Below are 21,662 nucleotides of genomic sequence, written 5' to 3' on the forward strand. Positions count from 1 at the left end.
TACAGTGAAAGTATGACTTTGTTTTCCTGCTCCTCATTTACAATCGAGCCTGACACCTCAATACATTTCTGATATGTTTGAAGAATATAAACCGAGCAGGGCTCTTAGATCCATGAACACAGGTCAGCTAGTAGAGCCCAGAGTCCAAACTAAACATGGAGAAGCTGCGTTTAGCACTTATGCTTTACAAAACTGGAATAAACTACCAGAAGATGTTAGATGTGCCTCAAACATATACATTTTTAAATCCAGGTTAAAAACACTTATCTTTTCACCTGCCTATTGACTGAGCACTTAAACTTAACCACACTGTTTAGCTTTATAGCTTCCTATGTTTTTATCCCGTTTTTATTCTTTTTATATTTTTTTATTCAATTTTTTCTTATTATGATGTTTTCATTTGTTTTGATGTTTTCATCTGTGAATTTGTTTTTATGTTATTGTACTTTTATATATTTTTCTTTGTAAAGCACATTTAATTGCTTCGATGTATGAATTGTGCTATATGAATAAACTTGCTTGCTTGCTTACATTAAATAGGTTTTACATTTTTATATACACTGCTCAAAATTAAGAGAACACAAATCACAAATCAGGTCTCAATGAAGGACATATATTAAAGATCCAAATCTTTACTGTACTTTGTGTAATTTGTTGAGAACAAAATGACTTAACAATGGTCTACGGAAACCAAAATCACCAACCAATTGGATTTAAACTCACACCAAAAATCTAAATAAACAATTGAAATTACAGGCTGTTCCAACTTGTGTGAATTTCATCATGGCAAATCATAATGTGACTCAGTAGTGTGTATGGCCCCCACATGCCTATATGTACTCCCGACAATGTCTGGGCATGCTTCTGGTGAGACGGTGGATGGTGTCCAGGGGGATCTCCTCCAAGACCTGGATCAGGGCATCAGTGAGTTCCTGGACAGTCTGTGGCGCTACTTGGCAGCGTCGGATGCACCAATACATAACATCCCAGAGGATCTCAATTGGATTCAGGACTGGGGAACATGAGGGCCAGTCAATGGCATCAATTCCTTCGTCATCCAGGAAATTACTACATACTCTGGCCTCATGAGGCTGGGCATTGTCCTGCAACAGGAAGAACCCAGGTCCCACTGCACCAGTGTAAGGTCTGACGATGTGTCTGAGGATTTCATCCCGGTACCTAACATCAGTCAGGGTACCGTTGGCTAGCACGTGGAGGTCTGTGTGACCCTCCAAGGATATGCCTCCCCAGATCATCACTGACCCACCGCCAAACCGGTCATGCTGGAGGATGTTGCAGGCAGCATAATGTTCACCACGGCGCCAGTGGCAGACTTTTGGTGTTCTCTGGCGAATGCCAATCGAGCTGCATGGTGCTGGGCGGTGAGCACAGGTCCCACTACAGGACGTTGGGCCCTCATCCCACCCTCATGGAGTCTGTTTATGACAGTTTAGACAGAAACATGCACTCCAGTAGCCCACTGGAGGTCATTTTGTAGGGCTCTGACAGTGCTCTTCCAGTCCCTCTTCACACAAAGGAGCAGAAACCGGTCCTGCTGCTGGGTTGATGCCCTCCTACGGCCCTGTCCAGGTCTCCTTGTGTAACAACCCGTCTCCTGGTATCTCCTCCATGCTCTTGAGTCTGTACTGGGAGACACAACAAACCTTCTTGGGACGGCATGTATGGATGTGACATCCTGCAGGAGCTGGACTACCTGTGCAACCTGATTGGGCTGCAGGTACCGCCTCATGCTACCAGAGTGACAAGGACTCTAGCAAAACACAAAACTAGAGAAGAATCAGTCTGGTAGGATAAGGAGAGTGCAATTGTCTGTGGCCACCACCTGCAAAACCATTCCCTTTTTCTGGGTTGTCTTGCTGTTGTCTCTCCAGTGCACCTGTTGTCACTGTCATTTGCACCAAAACAGGTGACACTGATTCACAATCGCTTATTCTTCTTAAATGGACAGATCCCTGTTTAATTGACTTACTGTGATGAATACGTTTTCCCTTAATTTTTTGGAGCAGTGTATATAAAAAAAACATAATCATTTGTACTTTTCCATTGATGAAGCCATGTTGTATCCTGGTATAGTCGGCTGTGTTAAAGGGGCCAACTTTATTATCTTTATCTGAATGTTTTGGCATTATGGTCAAAATATGCATTTTCTGAAAATAAATATTGATTGTTTTATTAAAATCAAACCAGATGCTGTCAAAATTTGAATTAATTAAAATGGAGTTATCTGTTAGACATCGAAGCTGATAACACATCAGCATGATCTATCCACACATACATCTACCCATACCTTATGAATCTAGGTATTAGTATTAGTGGGATCTCAGGACTGTTAAAACTTGTGGAAATATGTTGCCATCTGGTGGCTAAACATTGACAGTGTATAATGAAGAAGTCTGCATGGGATCAGGAACACTTCTCAAAACCACTGTATGTAAACACAGTACATCGCTGCATCCACAGATGCAAGTTAAAACTCTACCATGCACAGAAGAATCCATATATAAACAAGATCCAGAAACACTGCTGCCTTCTCTGGGCCTGAGCTAATTTAAGATGACGTGGAAAACTTTCTTGTGGTCTGACAAATCAAAAATGAATTTTTTTGGGGGGAATCATGGACTGTGAATGCAACATTACTGCTGAACTATATATACAGGTTTTGGAGCAAAATATGTTGCCATCCAGACAATATCTTTTTCAGACAAGGCCTTGCTTATTTCAGCAAGACAATGCCAAACCACATTCTGCACGTATTACAACAATTAGCAACAGGTCAGTAACATGATTGGGTCTAGAAGGAGCATCCCAGAGAGGATGAGTCTGTCAGAAGTAAAGATGGGTGGGGTTCACCACTCTGTGAAAGACTGCGCGGCAAATTGTGCAACAATACAGGAAAACAATTTCTCAATGTAAAATTGCACTGGCTTTGGGGATCTCTTCATACGGTACATCATATCATTAAAGGATTCAGAATCAATTCAGAGAAACACTTCAGAGAAATCCTTGTATACAAGGAACAAGGCCAATATTCAATGGCCGTGCTTTGTAGGTTATTGTGCGGCACTGCATTAATAACAGACATAATTCTGTAATGGAAATTACTGCATGGGCTCTGGAGCCCTTCTGAAAACCATTGTCTGTGAATGTAGTATGTTGCTATATCCACAAATGCATTTTAAAACTCTACCATGCAAAGGAGTAACCATACATAAACAAGATCCAGAAATGCCACTGCTTTCTCTGGGCCCAAGCTCATTTAAGATCAACTGAGGTGAAGTGGAAAACTGTCCTGTGGTCAGACAAATCAAAATGTGATATTATTTTGGGGAATCATGGACGCTGCGTCCTCTGGGCTAAAGAGGAGAGGGACCATCCGGCTTGTTATCATCACACAGTTCAAAAGCCAGCATCCGTGATGGTATGGGGGTGCATTTGTGCACATGGCATGGGTAACTTGCACATCTGTGAAGGCACCATTAATGCTGAACAATATATACAGGTTGTGGAGCAACATATACTGCCATCCAGACAATGTATTTTTCAGGGAAGGCCTTGCTTATTTCAGCAAGACAATGCCAAACCACATTCTGCACGTATTACAACAGCATGGCTCCATAGTAAAAGAGTCTGGATGCTAAACTGGCCTGCCTGCAGTCCAGACCTGTCACCCACTGAAAACATTTGGCGCATTATGAAACAAAAAATACAACAAAGGAGACCCGAACTGTTGAGCAGCTAAAATCCAATATCAAGAGAGAAAGGGAAAACATTTAACTGGTCTCTTCAGTTCCCAAACGCTTACAGAATATTGTTAAAAGAAGAGGTGATGCAACAAAGTGGTAAACATGCCCCTGTCACAATGTGTTGCTGGAATAAAATTCAAACTGAGCACATATTCTTCCAAAAAAAAGATCTGTTTCAACATTTGATATGTTGTCTTTGTCCTATTCTCAATTAAATATAAGGATAAATGATTTGCACATCATTGCATTCAGTTTTCATATGCATTTTATGCAGCAACCCAACTTCATGTAAAATACAGTGTGTGGTTAACATACTTAGGACATGTAAAATACAGTGTGTTGTTAACATACCTGGGACATGTAAAATACAGTGTGTGGTTAACATACTTGGGACATGTAAAATACAGTGTGTGGTTAACATACCTGGGACATGTAAAATACAGTGTGTGGTTAACATACTTGGGACATGTAAAATACAGTGTGTGGTTAACATATTGACATGTCAATTGTTGCATGTTGTTTACATACCTGGGACATGTAATATAGTCTACTGTATACTGTATTTGGTCAGCTGCAGAGAAACGTCCTTGGGGCAACAAATCTAACAACATAAATTAATATGAAAAATATATATTGTCCTCTATATTTAGTGCGATTACAAATAGTTGTATTTATTTCACCTGACAGTGAAGTTAAAATAAACTATACTTTACAGCATTATATAATTAACTAAATAAATTCATATTTAAAAAGCAAGCAATAACATAACAATGAAAAGATGCTGCCGAATTATACTCACTAATCGAAGCCTATGCAAGGGAAAGCCTGTGTGTATAACATTAGGCCTGGTTATTCAAAATGAATTACATTCAACAAATATACAATGATTAGTTGACCATTTGAATAATGTGTTGGTGTTTTCTATGAGTGCACCAACAGCATCATTTACTCTGGACGTCTGTAGCTAAGATTTAACATTTCTAATTATTTCGATTCAATGATTGCGCTTGACGGAGGGTACTGTAATCCAGCAGAAATGCGGGAAACACTGGCCGTAACCAACAGAGGGCATGGTCGCAGAATTTGGCAGGTCGGAGGAGGGAGATGACGACGTGTACCCGAATAACGGGGAGAGGAAAAGAGCTCTGACAGATGTTGAAGTTTTGTTGGAATAGGACCTCTCAAACGAAAAAAGTGAGATTTATTATGAACGTAAGGTAAATAAAGTTAACCAGGCATTCTTGAAAACTAACGGAAATCAATATAATGTGTTTGATGCTGTCTACTCGCCAGACAGCGGCGATTCCACTTAATCTAAGTTGGCGGTGGCTAATAACAGTAAGCTAACTAGCTACCTTCTGGTTAGCATTAGCTTTTACAGGAGTCCATCCTAGGAAGGAAGAAAAGGGAAAAATCTGCTACATACTGCAAAGCGAAGTCACACTTTTGGCTAGTTATTGAGCTAGTTTCCTATCTAAAAAAGTCACTTGTTGATCCCTAGCTGAAGTTAGAACGTACGCAAGCCAGCTAACTGATTGTTTGTAGTTGGTTTTGACAAATAGCAGCGTCAAAAACAATAAGTATACGTGTATTAGATAGCTACTTGTTTAATTACCGGTAACGTAACAATTAATTGTACTCTAACTACTTAGCTTCATCAACCAACAAACCAACAAAATCTTGATTTGAGGCATTTTATCTAGCTAGCTAGTCTCGGGTCCGGATACTCTGAAAGGCAGTGGGTCAACTGTTATGGCTACCGATGTAATGGAGAGTGAGGTGGGTCTGAAGGATGCGGGTGATAACGTTAATGTTATAAGTCTGAACAATACAAGCCCAGAGCTAGACACACCCAGCACGTATGAAAGTCTGGGAGGAGATATCAGGGACACATCGAGCCCCTCGTCTTCTGGAGTGTCAGGCGAAGAAGAGGAAGAGTTAGAAGAACTGCAACACAGAAGAACAAAACTTTCGTTGAAAAATGAAGATACCGCAGCAACAGTACAGGGGCCAACCCAAACAGGAGAACCACCGCAGGAAACGGAGACTCCAGACAATGGAAGAAAACAAGCTGCGGAGGTGGAGGGGGCTGGTTGCTCCGCTTCGGTCAGAATGTCCCTTACACACTCAAACTCTGGACACAACGGAAGGTATGTGCACCAATGTGCGTCCCTGTACATTGTTCATGTCTACACAAGTGTGGATACCTCAAAATACGCTGGGAGAGACAAATACTTAGAGCTCCTTGTTATTCTCACCAAGTCAATATTACTGAGTTAATATGTTGTGTTTTACATCAACACCAAATTATTTGCATAGCTTCAGATCCCTCTCAACAGTGTACCATTGGCTCCTATGTTATAACACTGCCTGGTTATCACTGTGTGTATAACGCTAGGCCTGGTTATCACTCTGTGTGTATAACACTAGACCTGGTTATTACTCTGTGTATAACATTAGGCCTGGTTATTACTCTGTGTGTATAACATTAGGCCTGGTTATCACTCTGTGTGTATAACATTAGGCCTGGTTATCACTCTGTGTGTATAACATTAGGCCTGGTTATTACTCTGTGTGTATAAAATTAGGCCTGGTTATCCCTCTGTGTGTATAACATTAGGCCTGGTTGCCACTTTGTGTGTATAACATTAGGCCTGTTTATCACTCTATGTGTATAACATTAGGCCTGTTTATCACTCTGTGTGTATAACATTAGGACTGGTTATCACTCTGTGTGTATAACATTAGGCCTGGTTATCACTGTGTATAACATTAGGACTGGTTATCACTCTGTGTGTATAACATTAGGACTGGTTATCACTCTGTGTGTATAACATTAGGCCTGGTTATCACTCTGTGTGTATAACATTAGGACTGGTTATCACTCTGTGTGTATAACATTAGGCCTGGTTATCACTGTGTATAACATTAGGACTGGTTATCACTCTGTGTGTATAACATTAGGCCTGGTTATCACTGTGTATAACATTAGGACTGGTTATCACTCTGTGTGTATAACATTAGGCCTGGTTATCACTCTGTGTGTATAACATTAGGCCTGGTTATCACTGTGTATAACATTAGGACTGGTTATCACTCTGTGTGTATAACATTAGGCCTGGTTATCACTGTGTATAACATTAGGACTGGTTATCACTCTGTGTGTATAACATTAGGCCTGGTTATCACTCTGTGTATAACACTAGGACTGATTGTTACCCTTTGTAATAGCTTGTAGAAACCGATACCTACAAGCTGACTGGCTTAAATTAGGTTCCAAACCTTTATCTGTTAAAGGGCTCTAAAAGTACATATTCGGTATGGGTGCCTCTTTACAATATGCATACTGTGAACCCAAATGAACAAACTGTAAAAAATAATACTTTTTTAGGCTATTCTGTTTAAATGCCTTTGTGCATTTCGTAATCAAAATTATTATTGATGGCACTTCTCAAACTTGTTGGGTGAGCCGTACTTGGCTGGTTCTGTACAGTGGCAAGTGGTCTGACTGATAAAACTCCAGCTTTGTTTAATCTCAAGCTAGCTGCCTTTTGGTTTTCTAGTGGACCACAATGGTGATGGACAGAGTTGTTGATACAACATTAACTGACCTGTTTATATTATAAGAGAGAATAAAACACTAGATAGAATAATCTTAGTTTGCGTAATCATTTCAATAGCATTTTAATTTACACCAGCATATTCGAGATGTGGGATTGTGGCCGTCAGTCGCAAGAAAATCAAGCAATATGCGTGTGCACTGCACAGAAAGTTGATACAGTTCTGATAGAATTGTCTTCTTTCTTGCAAAACATCTGGGGGGTCTATCGAACATGTGGTGGAGCTATCGATATCTACAAGTTTACACTACAATACAACCTTGCTTCTTGAGTCTTGTTCGACCTGTCTTGGAGAACGTAGCTTAATGTTAACTTGCCCTGAATGTTGCCGCTTCTTGACAAAAGTAGCCTACTCAGCTCTAACACATCAAACATATTGGCATTTCTATGGTGACACCAATATCAATATTGCTGGAACAACATGGAAACACAAAAGCCTACAGTCTGATCGGGTTAAAGACTTAACAAATGAGATAGGTGTGAAAATCGGACAAGTGCAGCAATTAAATGAATATAATGATGTGCAAATCATTTATCCCTGTATTTCATTGAAAATTGTACAAAGACAACATATCAAATGTTGAAACGATACATGCCCATTTAGAATTTGATGCCAGCAACACGTTTAAAAATTTGGGACATGGGCATGTTTACCACTCTGTTGCATCGCCTCTTTTAACAATACTCTGTGTTTGGGAAACTGAGGAGACCAGTTGTCATATTCTTTGTTTCATAATGCGCCAAATGTTTTCAATGGGTGACAGGTCTGGACTGCAGGGAGGCCAGTTTAGCACCCAGACTCTTTTATTACTGAGCCATGCTGTTGTAATACATGCAGAATGTAGTTTGGTATTGTCTTGCTGAAATAAGCAAGGCCTTCCCTGAAAAATAGCATATGTTGCTCCACAACCTGTATATGTAGTTCAGCATTAATGTTGCCTTCACATATGTGCAAGTCACCCATGCCATGTGCACTAAAGTACCCTCAAACCATCACGGATGCTGGCTTTTCAACTGTGTGCTGATAACAAGCCGGATGGTCCTTCCTCTTTAGTCCAGAGGATGCGGCGTCCATGATTCCCCAAAAATAATTTCAGATTTTTATTTTTCAGACCCAGGACAGTTTTCCACTTCGTCTCAGTCCATCATAAATAAGCATAGGCCCAGAGAAGGCAGCAGCATTTTTGGATCTTGTTTATACAGTCTCATCTCATCTTCATCTGCTTATCCGTATCGGGTCGCGGGGGCAGCAGCTCCAGCAGGGGACCCCAAACTTCCCTTTCCCGAGCCACATTTGCCAGCTCTGACTGGGGGATCCTGGGGCGTTCCCAGGCCAGTGTCGAAATATAATCTCTCCACCTAGTCCTGGGCCTACCCCGAGGTCTCCTCCCAGCTGGACGTGCCTGGAACACCTCCCTAGGGAGACGTCCTGGGGGCATCCTTACCAGATGCCCCTCACTCGCGAACAAGACCCCAAGATACTTGAACTCCTTTACTTGGGGTAACGCCTCATTCCCTACCTAGACCGTTGATGCCATCAGGATCACATCATCCGCAAAAAGCAGCGATGAGATCCCCAGGACACCGAACTGCAACCCCTCCCCACCCTGACTACGCCTCGATATCCTGTCCATAAAAGTTACAAACAGGATTGGTGACAAAGCGCAGCCCTGGCGGAGGCCAACCCCCACCTGGAACGAGTCCGACTTACTACCGAGAACCCGAACACAGCTCTCACTTTGGACGTACAGGGATTGGATAGCCCTCAAAAGGGACCTCCTCACCCCACACTCCCGCAGCACCTGTAGACAGGATGGGCATATTCCCAGGCCCCCTCCAGGATCTTTGCAAGAGTAAAGAGCTGGTCGGTTGCATTGTTCCTCTTCAATCTGAGGTTCGACTCTCTGCCGAACCCTCCTTTCCAGTACCTTTGAGTAGACTTTTCCAGGGAGGGTGAGAAGTGTGATACCCCTGTAATTGGCACACACCCTCTGGTCCCCCTTTTTGAACAGGGGAACCACCACCCCGGTCCGCCACTCCTTAGGCACTTTCCCCGACTCCCACGCAATGTTGAAGAGGCGTGTCATCCAAGACATCCCCTCCACACCCAAAGCTTTCAACATTTCGGGACGGATCTCGTCAATTCCCGGAGCTTTGCCACTGTGGAGTTGTTTGACTACCTCAGTGACTTCTGCCACCCTCCTGAGGTGGCAGATGGTTTTCCAGAAACACCTTGGTGCTGACCGAAAGTCCATGGCTTCCCCAAACTCCTCCCAAACCCGCTGTTTTGCCTCTTTCACAGCAGAGGTCGCAGCCCTTCAGGTCTGTCGGTACACTGCAACCGTCTCCAGAGTCCTCCGGGATAACATTTCCCGGAAGGCCTCCTTCTTCAGTCGGACGGCTTCCCTGACCACCGGTGTCCACCAGGGTGTTCGAGGGTTACAGCCCCTTGATGCACCTAAGACCTTGAGACCACAGCTCCCCGCCGCAGCTTCGGCAATGGAGTTTTTGAACATCGACCACTCAGGTTCAATGCCCACAACCTCCACAGGGATGCCAGAGAAGCTCTGCCGGAGGTGTGAGTTGAAGATCTTTCGGACAGGGGCCTCCTCCAGATGTTCCCAGTTCACCCGCACTACCCGTTTGGGTTTTCCCGGTCTGTCTAGAGTCTTCCCCCACTCCCTGACCCAACTCACCACCAGAGGGTGATCAGTTGACAGCTCCGCCCCTCTCTTTACCAGAGTGTCCAAAACATGCGGTCTCAGGTCCGATGACACGATCACAAAATCTATCATCGACCTTCGGCTTAGGGTGCTCTGGTACCACGTACACTTATGAGCATCCTTATGTTCGAACATGTTGTTCGTTATAGATAATCCATGACTAGCACAGAACTCTAACAAGAAACGACCACTCGAGTTCAGATCAGGGAGGCCGTTCCTCCCTATCACGCCTCTCCAGGTGTCTCCATCATTGCCCACTTATGTGTTGAAGTCCCCCAACAGGACTCCATTCAGGGTCTCCAAGAAGGCCAAATACTCAGAAATGCTGTTCAGGGCATATGCAGAAAGAACAGTCTGAGATTCCCCCCCACAACCTGTAGGCGTAGGGAGATACTGTTTATACAGTTATTAGTTAAAGTTAGTACACCCCTCATGCATGGTGGTGGGAGTGTCATGGTCTGGGACTACATTAGTGCTGCCGGAACTGGGGAGCTACAGTTCATTGAGGGAACCATGAATGCCAACATGTACTGTGACATACTGAAGCAGAGCATGATCCCCTCCCTTTAGAGACTGGGCCGCGGGGCATTATTCCAACATGATAACAACCCCAAACACACCTCCAAGACGATCACAGCCTTGCTAAAGAAGCTGAGGGTAAGGATGATGGACTGGCCAAGCATGTCTCTAGACCTAAACCCTATTAAGCATCTGTGGGGCATCCATAATTGGTGGCCGCACAAAATATTCGGCCCCAATTTGGACATTTTCACTTAGGAGTGTACTCTCTTTTGTTGCCAGCAGTTTAGACATTAACGGCTGTGTTGTGTTATTTTGAGGGGACAGCAAATTTACACTCTTATTCAAGCTGTACACTCACTACTTTATATTGTAGCAAATTGTCATTTCTTCAGTGTTGTCACATGAAAAGATATAATCAAATATTTACAAAAATGTGAGGGGTGTACTCACTTTTGTGAGATACTGTATGTGGTTTCTTTTTTGCATGGTAGAGTTTTAACTTGCATTTACGGGTGCAGTAATGTACTGTGTTCACAGACAGGTTTTCGGAAGTGTTCCCAATCCCATGCAGTGATTTCTACTACAGAATCGTGTAGTTTTTTGGCCTTGTCCCTTGCATACAGAGATTTCTCTGGATTCTCCGAATCTTTTAATGATATAACGTACTGTAGATGATGATATGGCCAAATTCTTTGTAATTTTACATTTAGAAACCTGACCTCTTAGTAACATAACTAACATGACTGGGTAGCCCACTGGAGGCTATTTTGTAGGGCTCTGGCAGTGCTCCTGCTGTTCCTCATCGCACAAAGGAGCAGGTACCGGTCTTGCTGCTGGGTTGATGCCCCTCTACGGCCCTGTCCAGGTCTCCTTGTGTAACGGCCCATCTCCTGGTATCTCCTCCATGCTCTTTAGACTGTACTGGGAGACAAAGCAAACCTTGCGACGGCATTAATGGATGTCCCGTCTTGGAGGAGCTGGACTGCCTGTGCAACCTGAATGGGCTGCAGGTACCGCCTCATGCTACCAGTAGTGACAAGGACACTAGTAAAACGTAAAACTTGAGAAGAATCAGTCAGGAAGGATGAGGAGAGAGCTATTGTCTGTGGCCACCACCTACAAAACCATTCCCTTTTGGGGGTTGTCTTGCTGTTGCCTTTTCAGGGCACTTGTTGTTTTTTCTGACTTGGTGTTATACTGTGATGATAACGTGTTCCTTTACCTTTTTTGAGCAGTGTAGATTCCATAGTCAGAAAGTCAGATTCCACTAGCCTGAATGACGCAACCCACATATTTGGACAATGAGGAACAACAGTGAGCTGTAATCAGCCTGAAGAGTCCACACCCAAGCATTATTTTTTGAAACCTTTGTTTACATACCCTACCTTAGCCTGCTTTTAATAGTCCATAGCCAAAACGTAAGGGCTAGGCTTAATGGTACCATAGTGGTACATTAGTTTTGGGGTTATGGTTAGTGGTACATTAGTGTTAGGGTTAATGGTACATCAGTGGTACATTAGTATTGGGGTTATGGTTAGTGGTACATTAGTGTTAGGGTTAATGGTACATTAGTTCTGGGGTTATGGTTAGTGGTTCATTAGTGTTAGGGTTAATGGTACATCAGTGGTACATTAGTATTGGGGTTATGGTTAGTGGTACATTAGTGTTAGGGTTAATGGTACATTAGTTCTGGGGTTATGGTTAGTGGTTCATTAGTGTTAGGGTTAATGGTACATTAGTTCTGGGGTTATGGTTAGGGGTTCATTAGTGTTAGGGTTAATGGTACATTAGTTCTGGGGTTATGGTTAGTGGTTCATTGGTGTTAGGGTTAATGGTACATTAGTTCTGGGGTTATGGTTAGGGGTTCATTAGTGTTAGGGTTAATGGTACATTAGTTCTGGGGTTATGGTTAGTGGTTCATTAGTGTTAGGGTTAATGGTATCTTTAGTTCTGGGGTTATGGTTAGTGGTTCATTAGTGTTAGGGTTAATGGTACATTAGTTCTGGGGTTATGGTTAGGGGTTCATTAGTGTTAGGGTTAATGGTACATTAGTTCTGGGGTTATGGTTAGTGGTTCATTAGTGTTAGGACATTGGTACATTATTGACCTGTCTTTCTCTTTGGAACATTTTATAGTTCTGACCTGTCTCTCTCTCTGGAAGGTTCAACTGTTTAGAGCTGTCTTTCTCTCTGGAACATTAAACTGTTCTGACATGTCTCTCTCTCTGTAGTTTGGAGCGCCAGGAGTCCGTGGCGACCACCGAGGCTCGGCTTCGCATGGAGGGGGTGGAGCTTAAAGAGGAGTGGCAAGATGAGGACTTCCCCAGGTAACCACACACGGTCTGAAAACCATGCCCACCAACCCCTGTTTAGCTGCTGTAACTACCTGAAGCTCTTAGCTGGATATGTGCAAATCAATTAATCAGTCAAATCTATTTATAAAGCCCTTTTTACATCAGCAGTTATCACAAAGTGCTTTTACAAAACAACTAGCCTGAAACACCAAGATGCAAACAACCCTTGATACACTGTGGCTAGGAAGAACTCCCCAAAAGGGGACAAAGTTTATGAAGAAAAATTAATAAATGCATGTGTGCAGAGTCTATACATGATCATCCAGATGGATATGGGGGGGGCGCATTTAGAGAGTAAATTTCTTAGATTTACATGGGGGGGGGCTTCAAAGACGATTCACACCCAAATAATTTCATTTAATTTGTTATTGTCAATCTAAAGAATAGATTTCTTCTAGGGATCCAGTGGTACAGTGGGCCCACGATTTGGTACGTACCATGGTTTGTGGTTCATGGTAAACAGTACGGTTTCGGTATGAATGACGTCATCAAGTTAGAATTGTTTCCAGTGGAGTAGCTGACAGTGGCAAAGCAATGCTTGCAGACTGTACTTTGTTTAAAGTCTTCTTACCAGCGTAGGAATTTCACAATGGCCATGGCTGTCGTTGCCCTTCGCTCTGGCCATGATGCCCCTAAAATCATTGTACGCCCTACGGCCACTATGGCCTTTGTGAAATACCTGCGGTCAACAGTTTGTTCGAAAGTTTGTTTTGTAGTTCGCATTGAGAATAACCACAAGAACGGACTACATGCAGGTAAACAAGCTTGCTAGTTATCGATAGATAGCTGACTCATTTAGTGATTATCTTAATCAAACCTCTTGGTTTTGGGAGGTGCGTTCATGAGCAACTGGGAGGTGAGAAAGTTCCGACCTCCGAGTGGGAGAATACACCTGAACGCTTTGGAAAACTCTGCCAAGTAGCGTTAGGTTTGGCATTACTCGACATGACAGCGTTTGTGGTGAAAGATTAGAAAATAAGAATGACTTGCTCTGCCCACAAAAAAGTCAGTATATGTTTTTATTTAGGTCATACTCATTAGCGCAGGTGATTGTGATGTTAAATGATACTTTGCGTTTTACTTTTGGGTAACTGAGGTAATGTTATGCCTTTGGTTAACTTGCCTTAACGTTACTTAACCATCAATTCCGTAGCCTGTTTGTTGTCGTCATGTTAAAGCTCCCAACTGAAACTTCTGAAATGAAACAGATTCCAGAATCTATAAAAATGTTGGGGGGGAGGGGATGTCAAGGGTTAAAACATGACAATTATAATTTAAAACATCAGTTATAAGTTATTATTCCAAATATGATATTAAACAAGTGAATAATGTATGTTTTTATGCCAGGCATGTTTTTTCCTATCAACAATTCAAGTTATTTATTTGTAAGCTCCAAATCTTCTTATTTCACCCAATGGTCTTTGTGCCCTGCCATGTGGCCTTTTTGTCCAAAACATTTTTGTGAAACCGAAAGCCAAATGGCCTCGCCCCGAAAATGACCAAATTCCAAGCCTGCTTCTTACCCGTGTCAACATATTGAACCAGTGTTTATTTCGTCAACAAAATAGTGATTTTTTTTGTTTTTTAACACCTCTTTTTCAATTGCAGTCATCGAGACATAAACTGACTAAATACAGTTGTGCTCATAAGTTTGCATACCCTGGCAGAAATTGTGGAATTCTGGCATTGATTTTGAAAATATGATCATGGAAAAATTTAATAAAAATTAAGGATAGTGATCATATGAAGCCATTTATTATCACAGTTGTTTGGCTCCTTTTTAAATCATAATGATAACAGAAATCACCCAAATGGCCCTGATCGAAAGTTTACATACCCTTGAATGTTTGGCTTTGTTACATACACAGAAGGTGACACACATGTGAAAATGGTAATTTCCCACAATTTCCCCTGTGACTTTTTAAATTGCAATTAGTGTCTGTGTATAAATAGTCAAGGAGTTTGTTAGCTCTCACGTGGATGCACTGAGCAGGCTAGATACTGAGCCATGGGGAGCAGAAAAGAACTGTCAAAAGACAGAAACTTTCTATCAACTTTCTATCAAAAACTGATGCAGAAAAATTAATCCATGCTTTCGTTACTTCCAGACTAGATTACTGCAGTGCTCTTCTTTCTGGCTACCCTGACAAATCAATAAATAAACTTCAATTAGTGCTGCACACGGCTGCTAGAATCCTAACTAGAACAAAAAAAAATGTAACACATTACTCCTGTCCTAGCGTCCTTACACTGGCTGCCTGATTTTAAGGTTTTACTCTTAACCTATAAATCAATACATGGACTTGCTCCTACTTACCTTGCTGAAATGATCCAGCCATACATACCTACACGTAACCTACGATTGCAAGATGCAGGCCTTTTAATTGTACCTTGAATTTCTAAACAAACAGCTGGAGGCAGGGCCTTTTCTCATAGAGCTCCACTACTGTGGAATGATCTGCCAATTAAGGTTAGAAATGCAAACTCAGTGCAAACTTTCAAGTGTCTACTAAAAACTCATCTCTACAGCACGGTTTATAATTAGTTGTTGCCTGGCCCGGGGGCATGAAGGTGACCAGTAGGCTTGATACTGTCCACCCTTGCTGTCTTGCCAGGTGGGCTCTCGTCACCACTGGGATGCCCTCCCTCCAATGCCTTTCGGGGGAAGAGTCACTGGCTTGTTGTTGACTCTCTGTTGCGCACTTGTGCAATTGGGCTGTACTCTACTGGTAATACTCAGCCCTCATTCAGGGTGGTTGTGGTTGGTGGGTGTCCCTTTGGTTGATGCCTGGCAATGTGGGTGGATTTATTTCCTGCCTGTTGGGCCCTGTCCGGGGCCTCCCCCGGGTAGGGCCACAGTGTCGCCGGACCCCCCTGTCTCAGTTCCAAGGCCTTACGCTGCTATACTATTGTGCTGGTGGATTGGGTCAGTTCTCCTTCCCCACAAAGTTCTCCTTCTCCACTATAAATCTTTGTTGATATGATGAATGCATTTTCTGAATTTTCCCAGTCTTCTCCCGTTTGAAACTTTAGGAGGACATGAGGTCCTGGTCCACACCTGCGGAGTACCTGGTTTGGGGGGCCCGTTGCTGTCCCTGTCCCTGTCCATCTGGTCATACTTCTGACCTAGTCTAATTTTAAATAGACTCTGGATTTAGCCCAGATAAATGTATTAATTATTCCAATTAGACTCTTATTATCTCACCCAGCACAGCCAGAAGAGGACTGGTTACCCCTCTGAGCCTGGGTCCTCTCTAGGTTTCTTCCTAAAATCCGGCCTTCTTAGGGGGTTTTTCCTAGCCACTGAAATTCAACACTGCTGTTCTTTGCTCCTTGGGGTTTAAGGCCGGGTGTCTCTGTAAAAGCACTTTGTGACAACTCCTGTTGTAAAAAGGGCTTTATAAATACATTTGATTGATTGATTGACCTGCGTAACGAGGTAATGGAACTTTATAAAGATGGAAAAGGATATACAAATATATCCAAAGCCTTGCAAATGCCAGTCAGTACTTTTCATTCACTTATTAAGAAGTGGGAAATTCAGGGATCTCTTGATACTAAGCCAAGGTCAGGTAGACCAAGAAAGATTTCAGCCAAAACTGCTGAAAGGATTGTTCGGGGTACATAGAAAAACCTGAGGAGAAAAACAGGCTGCTCTGGAAATAGATGATGTGGTCGTTTCAAGGAGCACAATACGATGATACTTAAACAAAAATGAGCTGCATGGTTGAGTTGCCAGAAAGAAACCTTTACTGTGCCAATGCAACAAAAAGGCCTGTTTACAATATGCCCGACAACACCTTGACACGCCTTACAGCTTCTGGCACACTGTAATTTGGAGTGATGAGACCAAAGCGCTATGTTTGGAGAGGGTTCAACAAGGCCTATAGTGAACAGAATACCATCTCCACTGTGAAGCATGGTGGTGGCTCATTGATGTTTTGGGGGGGTGAGCACGGGGGAATCTAAAGGCACAGGGAATCGTGTGAAAATTGATGGTAGGATGAATGCAGCATGTTATCAGAAAATACTGGCAGACAATTTGCATTCTTCTGCACGAAAGCTGCGCATGGGATGCTCTTGGACTTTCCAGCACAACAATGACCCTAAGCACAAGGCCAAGTTTGCTTTCCAGTGGTTACAGCAGAAAAAGGTGAAGGTTTTGTTTTATGATTGTGCCATTCTTTTTTGACCTACAGTTGAATGTGAATCCCATAAGAAATAAAAAACTTGTTTTGCCTGCTCATGTTTTCTTTATATGATTACAGATTATGCCGATTTTGAAGGTTTTCCTACTTACAGAGCATGTAGAGGTCTGTAATTTTTCATAGGTACACTTGACGGAATCCAGTAAAACACATTGCATGATTTCTAAATAATTAATTTGCATTTTATTGCATGACATATGTATTTGATCATCTACCAACCAGTAAGAATTCCGGCTCTCACAGACCTGTTAGTTTTTATTTAAGAAACCCTCCTGTTCTCCACTCATTACCTGTATTAACTGCACCTGTTTGAAGACACCTGTCCACACACTCAATCAAACAGACTCCAACCTACATCAGGGATTACATTGTAGACCTGCACAAGGCTGGGATGGGCTACAGGACAATAGGCAAGCAGCTTGGTGAGAAACAACTGTTGGTGCAATTACTAGAATATGGAAGAAGTTCAAGATGACGGTCAGTCTCCCTTGGTCTGGGGCTCCGTGCAAGATCCCACCTTGTGGGGCATCAATGATCATGAGGAAGGTGAGGGATCAGCCCAGAACTACATGGCAGGACCTGGTCAATGACCTGAGGCGAGCGGGGACCACAGTCTCAAAGAAAACCATTAGTAACACACTACGCCGTCATGGATTAAAATCCTGCAGCACACGCAAGGTCCCCCTGCTCAAGCCAGCGCATGTCCAGGCCTGTCTGAAGTTTGCCAATGACCATCTGGATGATCCAGAGGAGGAATGGGAGAAGGTCATGTGGTCTGATGAGACATAAATAGAGCCTTTTGGTCTAAACTCCACTCGCCTTGTTTGGAGGAAGAAGAAGGATGAGTAAAACCCCAAGAACACCATCCCAACCGTGAAGCATGGAGGTGGAAACATCATTCTTTGGGGATGCTTTTCTGCAAAGGGGACAGGACTACTGCACCGTATTGAGGGGAGGATGGATGGGGCCATGTATCGCGAGATCTTGGCCAACAACCTCCTTCCCTCAGTAAGAGCATTGAAGATGGGTCGTGGCTGGGTCTTCCAGCATGACAACGACCCGAAAAACACAGCCAGGGCAACTAAGGAGTGGCTCCGTAAGAAGCATCTCAAGGTCCTGGAGTGGCCTAGCCAGTCTCCAGAACATGAACCCAATAGAAAATCTTTGGAGGGAGTTAAAAGTCTGTATTGCCCAGCGACAGCCCTGAAACCTGAAGGATCTGGAGAAGGTCTGTATGGAGGAGTGGGCCAAAATCCTTGCTGCAGTGTGTGCAAACCCGGTCAAGAACTACAGGAAACGTATGATCTCTGTAACTGCAAACAAAGGTTTCTGTACCAAATATTAAGTTCTGCTTTTCTGATGTATCAAATACTTACGTTATGCAATAAAATGCAATTTAATTACTTAAAAATCATACAATGTGATTTTCTGGATTTTTGTTTTAGATTCCGTCACTCCCAGTTGAAGAGTACCTATGATAAATTACAGACTTCTCCATGGTTTGTAAGTGGGAAAACCTACAAAATCGTCAGTGTACCAAATACTTGTTCTCACCACTGTATCTATCTCTAACAGCTGGGCTTGTGGTAGTGATTACATATGATTAAAGGTTACATATCAGTCTGCTTTGTCTCTATAGACCTCTTCCTGAAGAAGAGGAGGACATTCGGCTAGATGAAGATCTCTTCCCTGAGACATCCAAAGATAGGCAGTCTGGTAAGGAACTGGATTTGGGGTGTCCAACAGGTTGATCTTCTGCTATTTGTAGCTCACAACCAATTTTTATGTAGCCCACAAAACAATTCTGAAGATGCAGTTTCCACATGTTCATTAACAAATTTTGCGTGTACACTGTCAGGTAGTTATTTCACAGCATGTTGCCACAGTCTGAGTGGTGCCTTTGATTACCCGTTTGAGGTGTCACTCGTTTTAATAATAACCACTACTTAAACATTTGAGGTGTCACCCGTTTTAATAATAACTACTTCTTAGTCATTTGAGGTGTCACCCGTTTTAATAATAACCACTTCTTAGTCATTTGAGGTGTCACCCGTTTTAATAATTCTGTGTCATTTGAGGAGTCACCCGTTTTAATAATAACCACTTCTTTGTCATTTGAGGTGTCACCCGTTTTAATAATAACCACTTCTTTGTCATTTGAGGAGTCACCCGTTTTAATAATAACCACTTCTAAGTCATTTGAGGTGTCACCCGTTTTAATAATAACCACTTCTTAGTCATTTGAGGTGTCACCCGTTTTAATAATAACCACTTCTTTGTCATTTGAGGTGTCACCCGTTTTAATAATAACCACTTCTTTTCATTTGAAGTGTCACCCGTTTTAATAATAACCACTTCTTTGTCATTTGAGGTGTCACCCGTTTTAATAATAACCACTTCTGAGTCATTTGAGGTGTCACCCGTTTTAATAATAACCACTTCTTTGTCATTTGAGGAGTCACCCGTTTTAATAATAACCACTTCTTTGTCATTTGAGGTGTCACCCGTCCCAATAATAAACACTTCTTAAGGTGTTGCCATCATAATGATAACCATGTCTTAGTCATTCGAGATGTCGCCTGTCTTAATAACCGTGTCATTTGTTCACACCCTGGTCCACGGTACAGTCACTGTCCGTTGAGGAATGCCTGTTGGTCCGTGGCATATCTCTCATGATCTAGTCCCACTGATTAAATTGGTGCTGTCTTCATATAATCATGCAAGTCATGCAAATAATCTCCAATGTCCGCCATTACCTGATTAGCAATATCACAATGAAAAGTTTCCCGAAACCATTTTAATCTATACACACCATCAGACCATACAGACAGTCACTCTATACAGACCATCAGATCATACAGAACGTCACTCTATACAGACCATCGGACCATATAGACCATCACTCTAAACAGACCATACAGACCGTCATTCTATGTACTCTCTATATACTCAAGTCTATCACTCTCTACGGACCATCAGACCATCACTCTCTACAGACCATCACACCATACAGACCATCATTCATACAGACCATCAATCTATAGACCATCAGACCATACAGACCGTCTTTCTATAAAGACCATCAGACCATACAGACCATCACTCTATACACACCATCAGACCGTACAGACCCTCACTCTATATAGACCATCAAATGAATCCAGCACATTTCTATACAAACCATCCGACCATACAGACCATCACTCTATACACACCATCAGACCATACAGACCATCGCTCTATACACACCATCAAACCATACAGACCATCACTCTATACACACCATCAGACCATACAGACCATCGCTCTATACACACCATCCGACCATTTCAGACCATCACTCTATACACACCATCAGACCATACAGACCATCATTCTTTACAGACCATCACTCTATACACAACATCAGACCATACATACCCTCACTCTATATTGACCATCAAATGAATCCAGCACATTTCTATACACACCATCAGACCATACAGACCATCACTCTATACACACCATCAGACCATACAGACCATCGCTCTATACACACCATCAGGCCATACAGACCATCACTCTATACACACCATCAGACCATACTGACCATCACTCTATACACACCATCAGACCATACAGACCATCATTCATACAGACCATTACTCTATATAGACCATCAAATTAATCCAGCACTTTTCTATACAGACCATCAGACCATACAGACCATCGCTCTATACACACCATCAGACCATCGCTCTTTACACACCATCAGACCATACAGACCATCGCTCTTTACACACCATCAGACCATACAGACCATCGCTCTTTACACACCATCAGACCATACAGACCATCGCTCTTTACACACCATCAGACCATACAGACCGTCATTCTATACAGACCATAAGACCATACAGACCATCGCTCTATACACACCATCAGGCCATACAGACCATCACTCTATACACACCATCCAACCATACAGACCATCGCTCTATACACACCATCAGACCATACAGACCATCACTCTATACACACCATCAGACCATACAGACCATCGCTCTATACACACCATCAGACCATACAGACCATCGCTCTATACACACCATCAGGCCATACAGACCATCACTCTATACACACCATCAGACCATACAGACCATCACTCTATACACACCATCAGACCATACAGACCATCACTCTATACACACCATCAGACCATACAGACCATCGCTCTATACACACCATCAGGCCATACAGACCATCACTCTATACACACCATCAGACCATACTGACCATCACTCTATACACACCATCAGACCATACAGACCATCATTCATACAGACCATTACTCTATATAGACCATCAAATTAATCCAGCACTTTTCTATACAGACCATCAGACCATACAGACCATCACTCTATACACACCATCCAACCATACAGACCATCGCTCTATACACACCATCAGACCATACAGACCATCACTCTATA

At 42.7% G+C, this 21,662-nt stretch overlaps 1 protein-coding gene across 2 annotated transcripts in view; it reads left to right on the forward strand.

Annotated features, from left to right (window-relative positions):
- Nucleotides 1-4,816: 4,816 nt before the first annotated feature.
- The window catches only part of bnip2 (BCL2 interacting protein 2), a 45,182-nt gene continuing 28,336 nt past the window's right edge, over nt 4,817-21,662 (forward strand). For both annotated transcript variants that reach the window (XM_020040490.3, XM_020040491.3), the window contains exons 1-3: nt 4,817-5,914; nt 12,860-12,955; nt 18,830-18,906. In XM_020040490.3, coding sequence (XP_019896049.1) covers nt 5,517-5,914; nt 12,860-12,955; nt 18,830-18,906 — 571 coding nt within the window. In that variant the 5' untranslated portion in view covers nt 4,817-5,516. The remainder of the gene's footprint in view (nt 5,915-12,859; nt 12,956-18,829; nt 18,907-21,662) is intronic.

The sequence above is a fragment of the Esox lucius genome, chromosome 19, assembly GCF_011004845.1.
Source record: "Esox lucius isolate fEsoLuc1 chromosome 19, fEsoLuc1.pri, whole genome shotgun sequence".
Taxonomy (NCBI): Eukaryota; Metazoa; Chordata; class Actinopteri; order Esociformes; family Esocidae; genus Esox; species Esox lucius.